Source organism: Carlito syrichta, unplaced genomic scaffold, assembly GCF_000164805.1.
Source record: "Carlito syrichta isolate Samal-C Ts95f unplaced genomic scaffold, Tarsius_syrichta-2.0.1 Scaffold304529, whole genome shotgun sequence".
NCBI lineage: Eukaryota > Metazoa > Chordata > Mammalia > Primates > Tarsiidae > Carlito > Carlito syrichta.
In genome coordinates this window covers 113,680-137,708 of record NW_007248625.1, presented here as the reverse complement: position 1 = coordinate 137,708, position 24,029 = coordinate 113,680, and the positions used below count along the sequence as shown (strand labels likewise).

Below are 24,029 nucleotides of genomic sequence, written 5' to 3'. Positions count from 1 at the left end.
ATAATTGATGGAAAAGATATAGCCTTTAGAAATGCAATGGAAACATCTCTCTCTGTTTCCTGGAAGTGGGGGAATTTAGCATGGGAAGCAACACAGCTGTTCGCTTCTCTTTCATATTAGGTGATGAGATCCCTGAGTGAACCAAAGTTCTGTTTTTGATCACTGTAATACATCTCTTGCTCTGTGGATACCATGCTCTCAGCTTATTCTAATGGCGTTAAGAAGTGGAAAATAAAGGTGTCATGAGAGTGAGGGTGAAAGTCAAGAACATAGTACTGTCTGTGTGAGGTAGAGTGACCAAAGAACGTTCGCCAGCACACGTACAATTAGAAAGGGTTTAATAAACAGCCGCTAAACATTGCACCAAAGCATTTGGAAACACAATTTCTACAAAGAGGCAAAGGTCAGGCTTCCACTCGAAATTCCTTAAGACAATCAGTTACAGCCCCGCCCTCCCACCCCCCATAACCCCATATAGCCACAAGACTACACTCTTCTAGTCATGAATTTACCTACAGACACGGTCTTAGGGATAATGGGACTGGCATGCGTTATCCCAGCAATGGCAAGGAAGCAGGGGTTGGGAAAAGAATGAGTGGAAAGGCAACCAGTAGCTAATGATACACCCCTTAGGAGCTTTGTTCAGGGGGTGGGTAGGGGGAATCCGCTTGTGGTGCCATCTGTGGATTTACCTTGGGCTTCTAGGATACTCAGGACTAGTGTAGGTATTCAGATCCAAAGTGGCCGGGGCTGCCATCTTAAACAGTCTCATTCCCTTGAGCCGAGACTATTAAAAGTGGTCTTCTCGGGTGACACATTGTGACTTTCTAAAAACCTTTTTGATGTCCAACCAAACTGCACTTACGACTCAGAAGGCCCATTGAGGTTGTGCTAATTTTGAGGTCAGGGTAGACCTGGTTTCTCAGTCCTTTCTTCATTTTGGCCTTTGGAAAGGAGTGCATGGTGGCTCTTTATTAAAGACACTTGTGAGGCGCCTAGGCAAATCATTCAAACTTCTGGGACTCAGTTGATCTACCTTATAAAAATTTCATATTTACGTCTGTCTCTTTTACTTACATTAAGAACAAATAAGATCAAGTGGTCTCTAAATAATATATTATAAAACTGGTAATAAAGTTAATGATATAGTTGACTCAAAAATTGGCTAGAGATATTTATATGAATCTCCAATTCACCCCTCACAGAATTGGCATCAACAGAAGACCAGAGGTTCCTGGCATGGTGAGAACAAAGTGCCTGAGCCTAAGCAAAGACGTGGAGTATGTCAGGTATGGAAGGAAGAATTTGGCTGTCATCTGCCAGTGGCCCTGTCTTTTGAGCTGGACTTCAATCTTCAACTACCTTCCACTCAAACCTCTTGCCAGATCCAGTATTTGACCAGTTGCCTTGGCAGAGAGGTGACTTTTCTAACTCTCCCATCTTTTAAAAATTCGTGTGCAGGCATTTGATCTAGATCTTTTTTGCTTCTGTTTGTACCTTTTTATTTTAAATTAAAAATACTTGATTCTTTTTTTCCTGAAGAATTTTTGCAGGTGGCAATGAGTCCAAACTAAGCAGTGCCCAGCTGGCTACAAGGGAGTCAAGGCATTGAGGGAAGTGGACTTTACTGGGGGAGAACTATACCAAGGAGGTTACTATTTTCCAAGGGACTGGACATGGCAGGGAACTGGCTCTCTTGGTGCCAGCCTAGCCCAGCTAGTTCTATTTGATTTGGCCGTACGTGGTAGAGAGTGGTGAGCCTCAGTTGTTACCACTAAACTCCAAGCCAAGAAAGTGGTGAAGGGCCATATTCAGAGGTTAGAACTGCCTCCCATTTTTGCTATCGGTACTTACGCCTAGAAGGCCCTACTGAGCAGAAGGGGAGGTGGCAAAAAGGACCACATGGGATAGCCCAACCTGGCTCCCTTGCAAGTCAGAATGATCGGGTCTGGACCAGTCAGGAATTCTCCTCATTCTTGATCTCCCAAACAGTCATGGCTTCCACTCTAGGGAGTCAAATCTCTTGTTGTTCTTTCTGCATTGGGCAGAGTGCAATAAAATACATGCAGTGCCCTCAGCTGAGGGAGACTGGCAGACTAGGATGAGTAATTGGACAAATGGCAGTGTTTGGCTTTGATGGGGGTATACTCAGCAATGTTAGAGGAACAAATAACTCTTCTGTGGTTATTTTTTCATTGAGATTCATAAATATGAATTGAGATTCACAGCTTGGTAGAGGGTTAAAAAGAATCCTGAAACACATGAGGGGGAGCCCCGGGGTTTGGGTGCCTGGATGCTTCATGGGGTATACAGTGCTCTGGTTGCTGTGCCACCACCACTATCTACTGTTTGCGGATCATGCCCTTGATAGCTGACTCCCGGTTGACATATGTGGCCCAATAGACCAGATTGAAGATGGCAAAGAGCACAGGAAAGATAATGCGGGAAATTTTGTCAACCTTGCTGACACTGTTGTAGGTCTTGGTCTCAGTTGGGCTATCCTGCACGTAGGTCGCCTTGGGCGAGGCAATGATTGTCGGAGTTGAGGAGGCACTGGTAGCAGCGCCCTTGGAGATGGTGGAGAACTCGGTGTCCTTGGCCAGATTGATGGGGTAGGTGGTACCCACGATGTTGAAGGTGGTGCTGGTTTTCTTTGCTGGGGCTGCTGGTGTTTTCTTCTAGAGTCCAGGAAAAAGGGGAGAAGGGGAGAAAAAAGTAAAGCTAATTAATTCATTACACAGACAATTTTTAGAGGCTGCATGGAGGAGGAGCCATGAGGGACGTTAAGAAACAAGGGCCATGAAGCCAATAGCACTAAGTAGCCAGGTTTGTGTCTAAGGATAACTAAAGATGAGTTTGAAAACAGAAAACTTGCATAATCCTGGCTTACTAGCTATGTGGCTTTGGCTAAGTCACTTTTCTTCTTTGAGCTTGTTTCTTCATCTGTAAAATGAGGATCAAAATAATTGGCAGGGTTGTTGAGAGGACCAGATGAGAGAATACTGGTAGAAATCACTGATAAACTGTGAAAATGTTGGTCACATGTGGGATCTTGTATTTCATGTGGTGTGATCGTCACAGCAACCCTATGAGGTAGGTGGGTGAGATTACTCCCATTTGACAGATGAGAAAATTCAGCCTCAGACTAAGTGGCAGAGCCCACACTTGCAATTGATTCCTGACTTTTATCCAGGGCTGCGCTGTGTTCCTTTCTATAGGCACAAGACACTTTTTGGTTACCCGAGAAATAACTCCAAAAGGCCGCGACCATCAAGTGGCACATCTCCTGTGAGGAAGAGAGCTCGGTGAGTCTGAAAAGTCATTTTGTCTTAAAGACATAATACATACCATGGCCTGTTTACATGCATCATTACAAAAGCATCCCACCCTTCATGCACTGTAACTGCATTTGCAAATTCTGGGGCACGTCAAGATTTTTCAGGCTTGCAACGCTGCAGGGAGGAGCCACAGCCTCCCCACAAAGCTAGGCAAGTGACCCCCTCTGACACAGCAAAGGAAGGGACAACTGGAGACTTGCTGTGGCGCTGCCTTTAAGGCTTGTTTTTCAGAGTAAAAGAAATCCAAGCACCCAGTGGGAAGCAAGCACTCACGTGTGCCTATTTGTTCTCACATAGATGCACTTGTATACTCATGGAGCCTCACTGGGGCTCCTTTGATGCAGAAGGGAGAAGAGGGAAAAATGCTTAGGCCAGGATCAGCAGAGAGAAGTTGAGGAACGGGCAGGTCGAGGGAGCAGGCCAGCCCCAGACCCAGGCCAAAGGCCTGCCTCATAGTCTGTATCATGGACAGCTTGCTGTCTCACTCCTCATTCTGACCTTTTCTTCCTTCCGTCCCTCTTTGGCTCTTGGGAAAATTGGGTGTAGAAGAGCTTGAGAAATGCCCTGATTTCACACACCGCATGTGCCCATTCGTGATGTTGCTTTGCTTCCTAGCACCTGGGCTTCACTTCTTGATTCCTCCACCTTCTACTTGTTTCTTTCCTGGACTCTTTATCCCCACCCTCTCTTGTGGACCCCTTTCTCATAATCTCTTGCTATTTCTTTTCTTCTTTACTTCAGAGTCTCTATCGTTTTTAATATTTTTCTCCTTTAGACCGCGGTGCTATTTACCTTTCTGATCCTAATAATAACTTTTGCCCAATATTTACTTAATGTCTATTGGGCCAAGAACTATGTTAGATACACAGGGATACGTGGAAAGGGTGAAACATGAGTGAGTTTCAGTCCTTGTCTTCTGGGAGCTCACAGCCCAGAGTAGGAGAGAGCTTTGTGAGCACATCACCCTCAGAGAATGTGATCAGAACTTTCACAGATCTCAGTCAAGCACTGTGGGTACTAACTTGACAGAGGGACACGGCCCCTACAGGCGTTGGAAATAGTTGTGGTCTGAGTCACAAAGATGAGCAGGAGCTCATCAGAAAATATGCAGCAGAGGGGGCACAGCCCAAGGACACTGTTTTGTGAAAGGCGACAAGGAGTTTACCATAGCTGGGTCACAGTGTGTATGGCAAAGAGTTGCAGAAACTGAGGTTGTGTTTTCAGTCAGGAAAGTAACGTGTGGCAGGTGAGTGGCTGTTGGTTTAAGTAAATGAATAATTTGACTAATCGGACATTTTAAAAAGCAATATTGGTTCTTTCTCTTTGAGGATTACAGTCACATTGCTACATGTGGAAGGGGGACAGAACTAGAAGGCGTCTAAGAACCTTGTAAATGCTTTAAATACTACATGGGACTCATTTATAATTAGCAAATTCATTGTGTGAATAGAGTCCTGCTGCTAAATGCCTTTGCCATTAAATAAAAGAGTGCTTTACTTGCTTGCTTGTTTATTAATTTGCTTAGTAATCTCTTTTTTCATGGGTAGACAAGGAAGAAAAGAAAGAAAAGAATTAAAAAAAAGAAAAGAAAAAGAAAACAATACCCTGACTTTGCTAGAAGCTTTTACATATGTCATTTCATTTAGTCATCTTATAAGCTGGCTATGACCAAGTTTCTGAAATAATCGGTCTGAACAGTGAAGACCTCTTTTAGCTCCACAGGCACTTATGGTCTTTAGACAGGGAGAAGCAGCAATGGATTTAATCACAAATTTTTAAGCAATAAAGGAAAATTACCTTTTAATTTCTCTCACCATTTGCAACATGACACATTTAAATCAGCCACTATAATTTTTACCTAAATTGTCAAAGAAAGAAATCAAGGCAAAAGTTGTAGTGTCAAGAAGACAGGAGCAGAAGACAGAGATTAATGGTTAATATTTCCCCATTTCTGCATCGAGTTTTCTAATCATTCTTTTTGATAGTTACAGACTAGACTGATTTAACTTTGACCAAGTTCTCATTCTATTTCTACGTTCTTAGCCAAGCGTCTAGTTCTTAGGAACATGATGGATGCTAACTGAGTGAAAAAAAAAATCCACCCCTTGAAGATTCTCAATGTGATTTTCTGTTTTTTGGGGTTTTTTTCCTTGAATCTTGACCTCTGCTACAGAAAGAGCCTATCTCTGTAGTTCAGCCTGGCAATTTCCACACCAAATATCTGAAATGGACTCCTCCAAATTCCCCAAGTAATCAGACTCCAGGATAAGAACACCTTTCTTTCTAAGGAACCATTTCATGTGGGTTTTGGCATAAGGTAATCAAACTTTTATAGATAAATACATGCCCAACTTAAGAGTCTTCCTGTGATGGCAGTCCTGTCAACTGTTTCCAAAGGTGAAACCCAAGCAGGGTCTCAGAGTATATACTTACGTTATCCAGTGCCTCTGTGTCAACCCCCTTATAGGCACTCAGCTTTCCTGAGGCCTAGTTTCCAGAAGTGGGACAAAGCAATGGAGTATATGCTATGTGGGATTCAAAGATGAATAAAATCAACAACAAAAAACCAAACAGCCCAGTTAATGAATGGGCAAAGGAATTGAATAAACATTTCTCCAAAGAAGATATACAGATAGCCAACAAGCTAATAAAAAGATGTTCAACATTTCTAATCATTAAATGAAAATTAAAACCACAATGAAGCACCACCTCACACCCGTTAGAATGACTATTACTACTTTAAAAAACAAACAAAAATAAACCAGAAAATATCAAGTGTTAGCAAGTATGTGGAGAAATTGAAACCCATGAGCACTATTGGGAATGCAAAAATGGTGTAACCAGTTATGGAAAATGGTGTGGTGGATCCTCAAAAACTTACGAACATAATCACCATATGATCCAGCAGTTCCACTTCTAAGCATATGCCTCCCTCCCCAAATTAAAAGCAGAGTCTCAAAAAGATATTTGTACACCCATGTTCATAGGAGTATTATTCCCAATAGTCAAATGGTAGAAACAAACCAAATGATCATGGGGAGACTAATAACAAAAGATGGAGAATACACACAATGAAATATTCAAACCAAAAAATAAAATTCCGACACATTGACACACGCTACAACATGGGTGAAATTTGTGGACATTGTGCTAAATGAAATAAGTCAATCACAAAAGGATAAATGTTGTGTGATTTCGCTTCTATGGGGCTCATAGTATAGCAAATTGATAGAGGCAGAAAGTCAAATGGTGGTTGCCAGGAGTTGGGACGAGGGAAACAGGGAGTTGTTGTATAATAGGTATAGAGTTCTGGTTACACAACAAGGTGAACATGCTTAACAATACTAAACTGTACACTTAAAATGGTTAAGGTGATCAATTTTATGTTATATGTATTCATCAGGTTATAGGTATTTATGTATGTTATATATTTTTTACCACTGAAGGGTGTGTGTGTGTGTGTGTGTGTGTGTGTGTGTGTGTGTGTGTGTGTGTGTGTGTGTGGTGTGTGTGTGTGTGTGCGCGCGTGTGGTGTCTGTGTGTGTGTGATTAGCATATCAGTGACCCTGCTTTCAGGATAGATAGTTTAGTGAAGAATGTTAAATAAAATAAGACGAACTAACATATGAGGGAGAAAGCACAAATAAGAAACACTTAGGCGTAAATAATGAGTTAAGGAAATTCAACAGGAAGGAAACATGCTGGATTTGGCACAGTCAGGTAAGCCAACAGAGAGGGGAGAAAGTGCAGGCGGGAGAAAAGTGATCACTTGTACTAGCTTTCTGAAAGGGCGGGAGGTATCCAGAGCATAAGTGGGCAAATTTTCAGGCCCAGATCATAGATGAGAAGGAAAGAATGGATGCCGTTCAGATATCACTTATGTTTTGGTAGCGAGAAAGGAGCCTAGAATGTTGAGGCAAACCTCATACAATAGCTTCTACGTTCCCCATGAAGAAGGCGAAAGAAATAGTCAAGATTTAAAATAGATTTTGCAGGACGTAGAATTGATTTAGGGGCACAGAGAAGGACTGCAGGGACAGGTAAAAGGACCAGCAGAATCCAAGAGCACATACTCCTAAATGCCACCAATCTACCAGTAACTGTGGATTTTTTTTTCCAGAAAGAAATACAGGACTCGAAATGAAGTGACTAGGGAGTATGCTGGTGAGTGACTATAGTGATACACCGTGGGGCCTATACAAGGTAGAGAAACAAAGAAAACAAAGGGAATCATTTATTTATTCAATATTTCCTGAGTGTTTACTATGTGACAGGTTCTGTGCTAGGTGCTGGGAGTGTAGCAGGGAATGGTCAAACATGGCCCCTGCCCTCAGTTTATGTTCCAGTGAAGAGGATATGTAATAAACATAGAGGCAAACAAATAGATACAGCAATATAATGTCAGGAAGTGGGAACTAAAATGGAGACACATAAAGCAGGGTAGAGGCAGAGGAGATGAATGCTAATCAGAGAAGGTCTGTCTGAGAAGGTAAGCAGAGACTGAATAAAATGAGAAAGCAAGCTGTGAAAATATCTGAACAACAAAAATGCCGGCGAGAAAGAATAGTCATGACAATATACCTAGGGTTGGAATGAGAGTAACTTGTTCAAGAATCATCCAGGAGACCACTATGAACTGAGTGGCGTGAATGAAAAGTTAAAAAGCATGGTAGGAGGTGCCATTACAGACCTGGGGACCAGATCCTGTATTGCTTTGAAAGCCATAGAAAGAATTATGGAATTTTATCTAAGTGCAGCGGGAAGCCATTACAGCATTTTTTAGTAGATTTTTTTTGGTAATTTACAATTTTAAATGATCTTTCCAATTGTTGGGCAGAGAATAAACATGTAGGCATGAAAGCAGAGGACTAGTTAGGAAGCTACTCTTAGTGAGGCTAGCGAGAGATGTGGTGTCTTGAGTGTTAGCTATAGAGAAAAGTAGACAGATTCAAGGAACGTGTCTGGGATGGAGATATGTATTCGGGAGTTGTTAGACTTTAAGTGGCCATTGATTCGATGTCTTGGGATTGAACGAGATCAGCTGAGAAGTCAGTGCAGATTTAGAAGAAAAGAGGTCTGACTATGGAGCTCCAGAGTGCTTCAATATTTAGCAGTGAGGAAGAAAAGGATAGTGCAAAGAGAAACACCAAGGAAGAAAATGAAAAACAGGAAATTCCGATGTATGGGAATCCAAGGAATGAGATGGAGCTTCTTTAAGTTTTTTAAGACGTCTTTAATATAAAAGAGTGGAAAAGTAATAATCCAAAAGCAATATTGGTATTAAGAGAATGTAAACTACACTTCTGGAAAATGGGAGTCGGAGATGAACAGCTTCTATTGAGCAAGTAAGCAGTGAAAGGAAAGTCTCCGTTGAGAATCAGATGTCAGCTAAGATAGGAGGTGGAGGAATCATTCAGTTAAGAAGATGATGGTGCAGAATGTTTTATCTTGCAGTGAACAGGAGTTCCTGAGGGAAATGGGAGCTTATGAGGGGTAGGAGGCTTCGTTTAGGGAAAAAGCACAAAATAGGATAAAAATAAGTGAAGGGAGGACAGTCACAGAGGAAATTACTATTTGGATGTTGACCAACGATGACATGGAGGTGAGCCCTGTCCAATATATGTCCTCACATGTGCACAAACGAAGTTTATTATGAGGCTTCTCTGTTATCAGGTAATAGTTCCAAACATACTAACACAACAAGCTGACTTATTCTCACGGTCTTCCTGAAAAAGCACTAGAACAAGTATACAGGCAAACAAATCGGTTCATTTCCAAAACCTTTACCTAGTGGTGGAAACAGTAAGCAGTGCCTGGCAGGTGGGAGAACCCCAACGTCATTTGATAGGCTCTAGTTTATAATGTCAGGTGAGCCACCCAACTGAAAAGCAAAGAGAGAACTTGGGATGGTCGCAAATAATATAAACTGGTTGTAAATATCCTCTGTATGAAATAAGCATGAAGAAGAGAAGATAATGTTGATAAATTGATCAAGATGAAGAAAAAGAGAGTGATAGAGCCAGATAAAGTGAACTTCTAAAGACTAAGCAGTTTGCATAAAGCAAAGGGATAAGTAATGTCCTGCGACAGAGGCACTGGAGAAGGGGCTTCCACTTGCAAAGACAGTAGTTTCCTTGGGAAACAGCCAAAAAAATAAGGGAAAGGGAAAAAATGGAGAGGGGACATTTTGGTTTTCTTTCTCCTGTGTCACACAGCACTTAATTCTGTATCAGTGTTCTGTCTACATAAGTATATATACCATACTTCCCTCCTTAGACCATCGGCTTCTGAGTGCTGGGGTCATGCAGTTTAGGTCTGCATCTCACAGATACTCCAGAAATGATTGCTGTGTGGTTTTGTTTCAATTGATTCACCAGTGATAGAGTACAACTGTTGTCAGGTCATTTATGCCTCCTGTAGAACAGGATTGGAAGACTACCAATTTATGCGTAAAACTTAACCCACACTGACTGTTACCCCACAGAAACATACCAAGAGGTAACTTGATTTGTGGCTGTATTTACAGAAATGCCCCATAGATTTAAAAGTCATTAAGGACAGGAAACTAAGCTTTTTAAGACATAGAAGTTGAGCATTTTCTTCAATGTAAAAATGATAAAAATATTCTAGAGCAAGACGTTAGGATTTTCTCATTTGAAAATGGTAAAAAAGCAAGCCTAAGAATGACTGTGTTTCCAAAATTTAGGCAAGAAGTTATGGCTATTTGAGAAGTAGTTCTAAGATTATTAACTTTTTAAAATGCTGAGGTTTATTTCTTCATTTTAATTTGCTTCTACTGTTTTTGATGCTCAATAACTTAAAGTAGTAAACACACAGGTTTAAAAAATAGAACTTGAAGACTTATAATGAAAATCAGGAAACCCCTACTCCAATGCACCTCAAACCATTATTCAGCTCCTCACATGTACTTATTTTTTAATTCTCTTAGTCTATACATCTAATAGGTGTGTCTATATTTCTGAATAATATATTTATACTGCTATCAGTTTTGCTCACTACCAGTTGTCTTTTCATGATAAATAATAATTTGTCTCACTTATGCAACCTTTCCTTCATTCTCCAATACAACTATAGCAATATTTTTAGTTCAATCAATAATCAGTGGTTACATCATTATAAATGACTATATAAATGCCTGTAGTCTCTTGCTCTGAACTGAACTGGTTTCTCTACAGATTCACTTGCTGCACAGCTGTCATCTTACAATTTTGGATTTTAATTAGTTTATTTTTTAATTTGACAAATTAAAACTGAATGTGTTTATCACGTACAACACGGTGCTTTGAAATATGGATACGTTGTGAGGTGGCTAAAGTGAACTGATTCACATATGCATACCCCACACGCATCATGTTTTGTGGTGAGAATGCTTAAACCTACTCTCAGCAGTTTTCAAGAATGTAATACATTGGTATTAACTACAGTTACCATGTCATCTCTTGAATTTCTTCTTGTTATCTAAATAAATCTTTGCATTCTTTGACCAGCAACACCCATCCCCACAAGTCCCTGGTAACCACCATTCCGTTCTCTGCTTCTGTGAGTTCAACTTTTTTATATTCTACATACATGTAACATCAAAGGGTATTCTACGCCAGGGTTACTTCATTTAACATAATGTCTTTCAGGTTCATTCATGTGGATGAAAATGGCAAGATTTCCTCTTCTTTTATTGCTGAATGGCATTCCATTGTGTATATACACCACATTTTCTTTGTCAGTGGATTTCTTAGCTATTGTGAGTAGTGCTGCAATAATCACGCAAATACAAATATCTCTTCGAATACAGACTTCATTTTCTTTGGAAACATATCCAATAGTGAGATTGCTCAATCCTTTGGTAGTTCTATTTTTAACTTTTGGGGGAACCTCCATACTATTTTCCAAAATAGCCATACCAATTTACATTCCCATTAACAGCAGGGAAGGTTGCTTTTTTCTCCATGTCATTGCCGACACTTATCTTTGGTCTTTTGGGTAATAGCCATTCTTATAAATATGAGGTGATATCCCACTGTGGTTTTAATTTATATTTCTCTGATGATTACTAATGTTGAACATTTTAAAATATAATCTGTTGGCCATTTGTATGTCTTCTTTTGAGAAATTGCCCATTTCTTAATAGGTTATTTGACTTTTGCTATTGAGTTGTTTGAATTTTTTATGTATTCTGGATATTAACCCCTTATCGGATGCATGGTTTGCAAATATTTTCTCCCATTCCTTAGGTTGTCTATTCACTCTGTCGATTGTTTTATTGGCTGTGCAGAAGCTTTTTAGTTTGCTATAATATCATTTTTCTGTTTTTGTTATTGTTGCCTATGCTTTTGAATTCAAATTTGAAATATTTTTGTTCAGACCAATTTCATGGAGCTTTTCACTTATGTTTTTTAAATAGTTTTTCAATTTCAGGTATTACATTTACACCTTTAATACATTTGAGTTGATCTTTGCATATGTTGTGAGCTAAGGGTCTAATTTCATTTCTCTGTGTGTGACTATCCGGTTTTTCAACATCATTTATTGGAGACTATCTTTTTCCCCATTGTGTGTTCTTATTCTATTCTGCTCTCTATTCTGTTCCATTGGTCTATGTGTCTGTTTTTATGTAAAGGTCATACTGTTTTGATTACTGTACCTCTGTAGTATATTTTAAAGTAAGATAGTGTGATTCTTTCAGTTTTCTCCTTTTTCCTCAAGATTGCTTTGGTTATTTGTTTATTTTGTGGTTTAATGCAAATTTTAAGATTATTTTTCTGTTTGTATTAAGAATGTCATTAGAATACTGATTAGAATTACAATGAATCTGTAGATCACTTTGGGTAGTATAAACATTTTAACAATATTAATTCTTCCAGCCAAGAACACTGGATAGCTTCCCATTTATTTGTGTCCTCAATTTATTTCTTCAAGATTATATAGTTGGGCAACAACCCCTTTGGGTCCCCTCCCACTGTGGAAGCTTTTCTGACCTCTCAATAAATACTTCTTCCTCAAAAAAAAAAAAAAGATTGCATAGTTTCGGTGTACTAGTATTTTACATCTTTGATTAAATTTATTTCTAGTATTGTATTTTTTGTACCTATTGTAAATGGGATTGCTTTCATGATTTCTTTTTCAGATAGTTCATTGTTGGTGTACAGAAATGCAACTAATTTTTGTATGCTGATTTTATATCCTGCTACTTACTTTACCAAATTAATTACTAGTTCTAACAGTTTTTATTGGTAAGGACTTTAGGGTGTTTTTTTTTTTATTTTTTATTTTTTGAGACATGGTCTTGCTCTGTTGCTCAGATTTGTTACCCTACTTACATAGTGAACGGGGTGATTTTCTTCCATCTAATTTTCTACTTCTCTATTGAAATTTTTATTCTGGTAATTATTTTAATTTCAAGAGCTTGACCTTATTCTCTGATTACCTTTTATATGGCACCCTGTCTTTATTTTATGGATATGATATATTTACAAATCTAAAGTAAAAGTCAGTTTTGTTTTTCTCAAGTTCTCTCTGATTGCCTAAATTATTTCTGTTTCCTTCTTTCAAGACAAGGTGTTCCTTTTTTGTTTGCCTACTTGTTTTTGTTTTAATCTTTGCTAGTCTCTTTCACATTGAAATTTTTGCTTTGGTAATCCTCGCTATCCCAGTATTATTTGGCAACAGAGAAGATACAAACTCAGTGTACCTAAGGTGAGCTTCTTGATTTTCGGGCTATGATTTAGGGTAATTAAAGAAAAAGGCCATTTGGGGCGGTACTTCAAAATGTCGGCATGTAATGACTTTTCTCTGGAGATACTCAGCTTCTTTAGAAGAGAAATCCTGATGCTCTTCCTTGAGAGTATGTACATGTGGCTGAAGATATTTTCCATGTTGGGACAGGCTCTGGGAGGTCTTGACTACTCTACAGACTTTTATTTTTTAAAGCAAGATTTATTGAGAGGACAAAAAAGCTCTCACAGTGGGAGGGGACCTGAAGGGGTTGCCCTACTCTACAGACTTTTAACCAATCTTCTTGGTTGCAAACTTGTGCTTCATTCGCTGCTGTATCTATCCCCTCTGAACATTGGATTTCTCCAGCGTTCTGTCTTACTCCAGCTTTATCAATCAGTTATTATTCCTTCCATCCACATTCATTCTTCAACAGATATGTTAAAATCTCTTCTCTGATTGACATCCCTTGTCTAGCTCTCCTGGTGCTTGTGATTGTACATCAATTTTATTCCTTTACTCATTTTAGTGGAATCTTCAAAGGAAGCAGTGATAAAGCACATGTGGCTGATTTCAGAATCCCACAGTTCATCTATTTTTCAGAGGGCAATTACAAGGTAGTCATTTATCTTCATTTAAAAATGAGGTTTTATTTCCACCTTTTCCTTTTTTATTTTTTAAAAATAATCTTTCCCCTCATATTGTATCTAATTTCTGATCATAATGGAGATCAGAAATACATTTTAAAATCAAATTATTTTAAAATGGTTTCATGCTTACCCATTCTAGCTTTAAAAAGTAAAAAGATTTAATATTATTTCTCTAAAGAAAGAAAAAAATCTAAATTATGATTACATTTTGATATTTTCACTTCCAAAGCATTTCAGTTTTTTTTTCTGTTGATCTCACTGTCAGTGGGTCCACAATGTAGCAGTGTAGACAAAGCATAGCACCCTCACATTAGATCAATTTTTATGTATTCCATAGTTTTATTTTTTAATTGTCATAGATAATTATTGTAGATAATTTAAACGGGTTGACCACTGAGAGGGTTTAAGGAGGAAGACTGAGACCATTATCTTTGTAGAAGAGTTTTATATCATTAGTTTTTATCATATTTTTATTCTCAGCACTCTTTGGGTAGAGAAACAGTCATTTTTGACATCTAGCACTACAGTTTTTAACAATCAATTCTAGTCCTTTCTCTGCCTTCAAACCACCCACACACCTCTTACTGATCACAAAAAAAGTCTATCTCTTTTTTTCACAAAACATTCATGGCAGCCTTTCAGATATCGGAAAATTACAATCATCATCTCTTTGAAACATGTGTCCCTTCTTCAACGTGGTAACTAAATGAAGACAGTGTACTCTAAACATGGTCCAAATGGTACAGAATAAAAAGGGCTTATCATCTTACTTGTTCTTGATTCTTAACTTAGACCTAAATCAAATTGGATTTTTTACAATTGTACTATGTGGTAGGGTCATATTAAATTTGTTTTTTTTCCTCATATCCCAGCATTTTATTTCTAATGTCTAATTGTTGTTAAGCTTTTTCATCTCAAAACTAATTTCTGAATCTATGCTTAGAAATTTTTATTTGATTTAGAAAATGTCAATATTTTAATTTTAGCTTGTCCTTTCAAACTTTGGACATTCTTTTTTATTACTAATTTAGAAAATACGCCACACAGAACCAAAATTTATTAATATCAGCTTGTGAATTCGAATATTCTACCTTACATGTCTTCATCTGAGTCACTGATGACAACATTTGAGAAAGCAGGGTCAAAGACAAAGTCCTGTGGAATATCCTTAGGGACCTCCACTCAGGTTGGATCAATGCATCATCAGTCAATTCTACTCTATTTCAATTGCTAAACCAGCTGCATCACTATTTTTTTCAACTACTTTCTCTTCTTCATGGGGGCATAATAAAATTAAAAAGTTCAGTCAGATATAATTATAAAAACTATGACATTTTCTTGCCTACTAGTTCAGTAAACTTTTCATAAAAGCTCATGAAGATAGATGGACATAATTTCTTATTAGAGAATTCAGGCTGTATATCAATGATTGCTGCTAATTGCTCTTAAACATCTGTTTAATTATATATAAATATGTATATATGAATCTTTCAGTCTTATATGTCAGAGTAAGGGCATCTTTGCTTCCTTTTTCTCTGGAACCAACCCAAAACAACAAGATGAGAAATAAAAATCAAAACTGTATTTCTGATGAAACTTGAAAGCCTTTATAACCTTAATCCCTAAAAGTAAGGGCTCTAAAATGCAGTGAAAATCAGATCAGGATGAAGAAGAAACTGAGGATGCCTGTTGCTCTGGATCTCAAGTCAAGAATAGTGTCTTAAAAGTGGGTGGAATGGCTTCAGAGAGTAAACAAATAATCCCTGCTTTGAAATAAAATCAGTTTTTCCGCTGGTAGAGAGAACATCATGGAACTCTGTTTGACTACCATATAGTGGTGAAAGAAGTAGGACTGGAAAATTAAAGGATACAGCACTATATATGGTTACATATGCACATCACATACATACAAAGACACACACACAACTTTCCCTAGCTCATTCTATGAAGCCAGTATCATCTTGATATCCAAAAATGGAAAAGACCCAACAAGAAAAGAAAATGTCAGGCCAATTTCCCTGATGAACGTAGATGTAAAAATTGTCAACAAGATTCTTTTCTTCTTTTTTCTTTTTCTTTTTTAGAGATGTGGGGTTTGATTCAGGGTTAGATACATAAATGATCATTGTAGAAGTAAACTTTGGTACTCTTATTGATGTTCTGTGCCCCCTGCCCCAGCAGTGTTCCATGATTGCTAATCTCTTTCTTATAGTATTATGATAAATGTTCAGGGTCTGCTTGTGAGTGAGTATATGTGGTACTTAGATCTTTGTTTCTGTGATAAATCACTGAGTATTATAGACTCCAATTCCATCCAAGTTGCTGAAAAGTTCATAATTTTGTTTTTCTTTATGGTTGCATAATATTTCATTTTGCAAATGTACTCAAATTGTATCCAACAGCACATTTCAAGGATCATCCATCATGACCAGGTGGGCTTTATTGCTGGGATGCAAGGCTGGTTCAACATATGCAAATTAATAAATGTAATCCGCCACAGAAACAGGTGTAAATACAAGAACCATACTACATTCTCATTAGATGAAGAAAAAGAATTCAATACAATCCAATATCCCTTCTTGATTTAAAAAAAAAAAAACCCTCAAACATCTAGGCATCAAAGGAACATTCCTCAAAAAAAGAGCCATCTAAGACAAAGCTGCAGCCAACACCATACTTAATAAGCAGAAGCTAGAACTATTCCCCCTAAAAACTAGAACAAGACCCTCTCCTATTTAACATAGTACTGAAAGTGTTAGTCAGAGAAATCAGGCAGGAGAAAGAAATTAGAGGTATCTAAATAAAAAAGAGGAAATTAAATTATCCCTCTTTGTAGATGATAGGAATCTGTACCTAAAACACTCTAGAAAATTTGTCAAAAACCTCCTCTTACTGACAAATGACTTCAGTAAAGTCTCAGGATAAAAAAATCAATGTGCAAAAAAAATGTTGCATTTCTATATACAACAACAAGCAGACTGAGAATCAAGTAAAAAACAAAACACACACAAAGGATAAAATCCTTCAGCATCCACCTAACCAAAGGGGTGAAAGACCTTTGCAATGAGAACTACAAAACACTACTCAAAGAATTCAAGGATGACACAAATGAATGGAAGGGAATCCCAGGCTCCTGGATTGGAAGCATCAATATTGTCGAAATGTCCATTCTGCCCAAAGTAATCTACAGAGTCAATGTGATCCACATCAAATCACCAGCATCATTTTTTTTCAGACATAGAAAAGACAATACAGAAATTCATAAAGAAGCAAAAGAGAGCACAAATAGCTAAAGCAATCCTCAGTAAAAAGAACAAAGCTGGAGGCGTAACACTTCTAGACTTCAAGTTTGTTACTACAAGTAACCAAGACAGCTTGGAACTGGCACAAAAAGACACATAGACCAATAACACAGTACAGAAAATCTGGAAATAAAACCACTGACCTTCAACCAACTCATCTTCAACAAAGCTGACAAAAATAAACATTGGGGAAAGAAACTGCGTTTAGAAAATGGTGCTGGAAAAACTGGTTAACCACCTGCAAAAGAATGAAACTGGACCCCTACATATCAACATATACAAAACTTAACTCAAAATAGATCAAGAACTTAAAAGTGAAATTTCTAACTATAAGAATCTTAGACGAAAACTTAAGGAACACCCTCCTGGACATTGACCTGGACAATGAATTCATGGTCAAGTCCTCAAAAACAAATGCAGCAAAATCTAAAATTGACAGGTGGGACCTTATCAAGCTAAAAAGTTTTTGTCTAGCAAAAGAAAATCAAGGGAGTAAAGAGAAAACATTCACAATGGGAAAAAATATTTGTGAGCTATGCATATGACAAAGGCCTAACATCCAGGATCTATAAGGAACTCAAACAAATTGACAGGAAAAAAAACAAATAATTCTTTTAAAAAGTGTGCAAAGGATATGAGCAGACACTTCTCAAAGGAAGACATACAAGCGGCCAATAAACATATGAAAAGATGCTCAGCTTCACCAATCATCAGAGAAATGCAAATCAAAACTACAAGGAGATACCACATCACACTGGTCAAGATGGCTATCATTAAAAAGTTTTTAAAAAGTTGGTGTTGGTGAGGCTACAGAGAAAAGGGAATGCTTCTACACTGTTGGTGGGAATGTGAGTTAGTTCAACTTTTATGAAAAGTAGTGTGGCATTTTCTTAAAGAACTAAAAACTAAGCTACCATAAAACTCAGCAATCCCACTTCTGGGAATATACTCAGAGGAATATAAATTGCTCTACCAAAAAGACACCTACACACATACATTTATTGCAGTACTATTCACAATATCAAAAACATGAAACCCATCCAGATGCCTATTGAAAGTGAACTAGATGAAGAAAATGTGGTAAATATAAATAATGGAATATTATGCAGCCATAAAGAAAAATAAATTCATGTCCTTTGCAGCAACATGGACGCAGCTGAAGACCATCATTCTAAATGAATTATCACAGAAACAAACAAAACCAAATTCTGAATACTACATGTTTTCACTTAAAAGTGGGCCCTAAACTTTGGGCATGTGAGCACAAAGGTGGGAACAACAAATCTGGGCACAGCCAAAAACAGGGAGAGAGGGAGAGAGGCGTTTAAAGGGCATACAACTGCCCATTGGGTATGTTCATTACCAGGAGGAGGGAGGGTTCACAGAAGACCAAACCTCACCTTCACACAATTTACTTATGTAGCAAATCCTCACATGTACCTCACAACTGTAAAATAAAATTTAAAAAATAGTAGGAAATTTGGTTCCCATGAGACTGTCTTAAAGAAACTTCTAGAAGATAGTATTGAGGTAACAATTCAGTGAATGGAAAGATGGATAAAAGGATTATTTTGAGAAAAGAGCCCATTTAAATGTTGAACTATGACTAAACAATTATAGGTTTTACAGTTGCATAAAAGGATATAAATGTTACAAATCTTCACAATGAAGAAATATCAGTATAGCAAAAAGAAATTTGGAGATGGCAGAAACTGGTAGAGAAAGAAGGAGAGGTAGGTGTGGATGTATACCAATTTCCTTATATCTTGCAGTGGGTGTGAGGGGAGCTAACAGACACTATTCATTAGATGTTAAATTAAGTTATAGAAGAATACATGTATTTTAAGAATACAAAGATAACTAGATTAAGTATAATAATAAAACCAACAAAAAAATTCCTACAGTGGAGTTGAAGAAGGAAGTGGAAATATACTTATTTCTTCATAATTTATAGCAAGGAGTTAATAAATTCTGTCTAAATGTATTCTAAAATTTTGCCAACTCACCAATCTGTACTCTATAAAATATATATTTTCCCCTAGTTTGAAAAATCACCACCATTTCTTTTCTCCATGATTCTTTGAAGAGTACTGGGGTCCTGGGATCACATCTGCCAGTTCTTTATAGCATCTTTGGACAACGTCTAGTTCTAGAGACCTGGATTTATTTAAAGCAGCCAGGGACAACAATCTTGATTTCACTGTATGCATGTTTTATTCCTACCAATCCAGTTAGTTTATTGTTTTTTCTCTCTTTTCCTCCTTACCATCAATCTACCAATCCATCCAGCATTTATTCAGTTTTTACTATGAGACAGAATGTTGTGCAAGCATGATAGCTGGCTAGAAATAAGATGCCGATAAGCCCCTGCATTCAAGTTGTTCACAGTCTAGTGAGGAGGTAGGCATAAAAACTCTACAACAAATGAACTATTTTAATATCAGGGACACTCGTGCCTCAAGAAAAGCTAAGTCTTTCTGGATGCTTCCAAGAAGGCTCTATGGAGAAAGTAACATTTTGGTTGGGTCTTGAAGAATGAGCAGGTTTTCACCAGGCAGCGGGAAAAAAGAGAACATTCCAGGTAGAAAATACAAAATAAGCAAAGACACAGAAGGAAAGATGATCATTATGGTTTGACTATAATGTGAATGTACTGGAATTAAGGGGCAAATGTTGCCCTAGAGGTTGGTCTCTGCATTCAAGATAGAGTCCAAGCCTCTGGGGGACTTTGTAAGTACCAATGGGTTTCTCTTGAGTCTAGCAGTATCACACTGAGGTCTGATCCTTCACCACAAGACATCAACCCTTCATGATACCTGTCCTCTTTACCTTTCCCTAGACAACATGCCAGGTTGCCAAGAAGCACTCCAGTTAAGAATTGTATTGATGACCCCAGTGAATAGCACATAGCCCTGCCCAGTTCCTGCAAGCTACAGGCTGCCCACTCCTGGTCCCAATACAGCTCTCTCAGGGGGTGCTTCCCAGCCCCTCCTTTGCTGTAACTCACCTTGGTCTCCAGGGCCTCTGGCACCTTCTTGCCTTCCCAAGCCCAACTCCGCTTGGTAAAGTAGTTGACAGTGGCAAATTCAATCAGCGCAGAAAATACAAAGGCATAACAGACGGCTATGAACCAGTCCATGGCCGTCGCGTATGCCACTTTAGGTAAGGAGTTTCTGGCACTGATACTCAAGGTGGTCATGGTGAGAACAGTGGTAACACCTGGGAAGAGAGAAGATGAGAATCAGTTGCAAATGGAAGACATTGAGAGTATATTTGATGAGATCAGTAACTTCCTACTTGAAAGGAGAAGCTTTACCCTACTCAAAATGATCTCTTCAATGTAAAAAACAAATCCTGTCAAAGCTAGATGGGTCCACCTAGTAACTAGCCCAATGCAAAGGACACAGGAATAAGAATTTGCAGTACAGTACGTCTAGCAGATGTCCTCTAGTCTCTGCTTAAACATCTCCATTGTAGGATAAGTAGTCCATTTCATTGTAAGAGAGCCTTTGATTTTTTTTTAAACCTACCTTATGAACTGAAATCTGCCTTCTTCTAACTACCAACCCACTGCTCTTCCTCTCCAAGACAGGCCTTTGGAAACCTAAAAAAGGGTGGTTGTAGTTCCTCGTAAATCTGCTCATCTCTAGAATAAACATGGAGTTTCGGGTTCTTCTAAGGAATTCCTTATCTTGTTCACTTCCTTTCCCATCCTGGCAGTTTTCTTCTGAATAGCCCAGAACTGAGCTCAAGGCATGGTCACTTCCATAATTCTGAACACTCTTCTGACAGAGCAAGAAAATGTTGTGAAGAATGGTTCTACAGCTGTCTCACAGCCTAGGTCCCTACTGAGCTTTGTGGACAACGAAAGCTATTCCAAAATCTGTTTCTTATGAGTTTTTGCCAAACCGAAGCTTGCTTTTAGATAAATTGATTCTTTTGGAGGCGGTATTATTAACTTAAATTCAATACATTCTTTTATTCACTTTTAAATTCTATTTCTTTTTTTCTAATCTTTTCATATTTTAGATATGTATGGGAGCCATAGAGTGTTGTGGTTAACAGTGCAAGCTGTGAGTGTCAAACTGTAGACCGAAATCTGAGCAATCTGACTAATAATACAACCTTGAATAAGGTGTTTTACCTCCAGTAAACTTCAGTTTTATCAAGTATAAAATATACTGAATACCAAATGATACGGAGATTTATTGGGGCATTGACAGGAATGATTTTTACAGAGTTTATAGAGTAATACCTGACACAAAGTAATCACTCCATAAATAGTAGTTTATATAATTAACATTACTAGTATTGCTACTATTGTTATTAGCAATAGTACTGTCATAATTATATAGTAATTATAGTAGCAATTATAACCACATTGTTAACAATATTATTATAGTTTCATAATTGCTAGTAGTAGTATTCTAGTCTTGATGAATACTACGCTACGAGTTAGACGTTCTGAGTACTGGCACTTATTTGCTGTGTATCTTGGACAATTTTCTTATTCTCTCTGCCTCTTTTTTCCTTACCTACGTATATTTTCCTCTGTCTCTATCCCATAGGATTTTTATAAGGCAGTTGCAAAGTCACTCAGACCTGACGAAGGGGAAGTGATCAGAATCTCTCTCTGAGTGTTGGCATGCTGAAGATAAAGGGGATACAAACCTCACGAGCCTGTGTCAAGCAGAGCATGGAAAGAAGTCCTAATGGAGTGAAAGATGCTGTATGAAAAAGCAAGCAGTGAAGACACTGCCTCTATTAACTCTACTCAGATAGTCAGCCATGTATCTGCAGCCTCTGGCGATTCCTCTTCTTTCTTGCTCTCCTGGGGGTAGTTTACTTATGCATTTGCTATATAAATAAAAATCCAGACTGGAAAAGACTCAATACGGTTTCAACAGAGAGATCTTAAAGAAGCACCTTTGCACAAACTAGGGCAGGAATCATCAAAGTTGATTAGCAAAAGTACTTTTAAAGTCACATCAGGAATCAGTCACATAGCTAGTACTTATTAACAAACTATCTAAATCTATAACCTGGTGAACTCTGAGAATGGACTCAAGGCTCAGTAACCTTCAGAGCATACCAAACAAGGACTGAGTTATGGAAGAAACAAGTTACCTAATTTATGGTTATCAGCAAATGCAGTTGTCCACCTTGGCACATTCATAGAAGTATGCTAGTGCTGAGATGGAGAGAACTGTACTGCACCACAAGTGCTTCCATGCTATATCTCACTAGAGATTTTTAGAGCTCTAGCCTCTAGGGCTTAATTAGAACTGTCAACTTATGGAGAGCTCTTAAGCTAGTCAGAGCCGGTAGCACCCTCAATCAAACATTTGGTACATTTCACGGATGGACAAAAAGATTCCTGGCATTTTAAAAAAGATACAGCCTGTCACCCGGTGCTTCTTTTGCAAGACTTTTCTAAAAAGCCTTTCTTAAAGGGCTCAGGTAGAACTAATTGTCCCCCTCATTTCCTTTGAGCACTTCTAGTACATTTACTTGATCACATATATCTGTCCTTGAAAGCCACATGTGCGATGAGTATAACAGACATTAATTCTCAGGCCCAGCCAACAGCCATGGCACTGTACCACATCTGCTCTCATCAGAGTTAATAACGTGCTTCTCTTACAGTAACTCTATTGTTATTATTATTAGTAATATAGTTCTTATTGTCTTCTTTTCTCCAATATTACCAACTATCTGCTCTGTACCTTGCACAGAGTTAGGTCCTAAGGATACAAATTTTAAAACATTTCAGACCACAGCATTCAAAATGAGCACCAGTTCTACCCCCAGGAGTCATCAGAATTAATCATGTTTCATATTCCTGCTTACCACATGACCAAGGCTATTTGTTAATTCATTGTCAGTCAGGCTTAATACTGTTTGACAAAGTACATTGCTGAATCTGTCCCTCTCCCCCATACTTTTACAAACCCTTTCTCCCAAATACTTCTAACTATTCAACTCTGCTGCTCTAAGACTATATAACACCTATATTCTCAACTTCTCTGAATACATACCCCTCTTTTGGTCTTAACTGATACCTGACTCTTGAGCACACTGTTTTAGTTCTCAAAATATGACTGATAATTCTGAATCAAGATCCATATTTTTCCTTGATGTCTAGTACTCTTCAGATTGTTCCATGTTCACAGTCTTGTGATAACCTGTGCTTTTTTGAGACTTCTACCATCTGGAGATACCCCACTCCACTCTTTCTCATAGGTACCATCTAGAGAATACTTTTATCACCACACAGGTGTTCATACCATCCCTTCCCCTCAGCAGGTAACCACTTTCACTATGGATTAGATTTTTTCTCCCCTAGAGTTAAATATATACATACATACTCATTTTTGTCTGGCTTTCTTACACATCATAATGATTTTAGGTTCATTTGTACTGCATCTATCTCTAGTTCATTCCTGTTAATTTCAAAGTAATATTCCACTGTATTGATACAATTTGTCCATTCACCTATTAATGGTCATCTGGATTGTTTCCAGTGTTCAACTGTTATGAATGAATATGCTGAGACGGTTTACATACAAGTTTGTGTAAGCATATGCTTTCATTTATCTTGGTAAATACCTAGGGAATGGAATGACAAGATTATATGGTAAGCATATGTTTAACTTTATATGGCACTGTCAAATTGTTTTCTAAAGAGATTGTGCCATTTAACATCCTCAGTAGATGTATGAGAGGTTCAGTCAGCATACATCTTTGATTCAAAAAAAAAAAAATGAATCAATTTCCCTGATGGTGAAAGTCCTTAGAACATTTTATCTTTATCCCCATCTCAACTTATGTAGATTATTTTATGATCTAGTATTTTAAATTCTAAATATATTGTTTATCCAATAAGCCATTGTTATTGTTGTATACATTCAACAATTTATCATTTATTATTTTCATTCTTTGAAAATATATCTTCAACCTTCCTTCTGAGTTAATTTTTGTTTTGCTTGAAGAACACCCTTTAGTATTTT

The 24,029-nt window shown here is 37.9% G+C and overlaps 1 protein-coding gene across 2 annotated transcripts in view; it reads right to left on the bottom strand.

The window, feature by feature from the left end:
- Window positions 1-321: 321 nt before the first annotated feature.
- The window catches only part of GABRA3 (gamma-aminobutyric acid type A receptor alpha3 subunit), a 95,891-nt gene continuing 72,183 nt past the window's right edge, over window positions 322-24,029 (bottom strand). The window contains exons 6-7 of one of the 2 annotated variants that reach the window (XM_008060136.1): window positions 20,027-20,238; window positions 322-2,678 (exon numbers count right to left, since the gene is read on the bottom strand). In XM_008060136.1, coding sequence (XP_008058327.1) covers window positions 2,343-2,678; window positions 20,027-20,238 — 548 coding nt within the window. In that variant the 3' untranslated portion in view covers window positions 322-2,342. The remainder of the gene's footprint in view (window positions 2,679-20,026; window positions 20,239-24,029) is intronic. The other variant, XM_021713416.1, reaches the window with a different exon arrangement.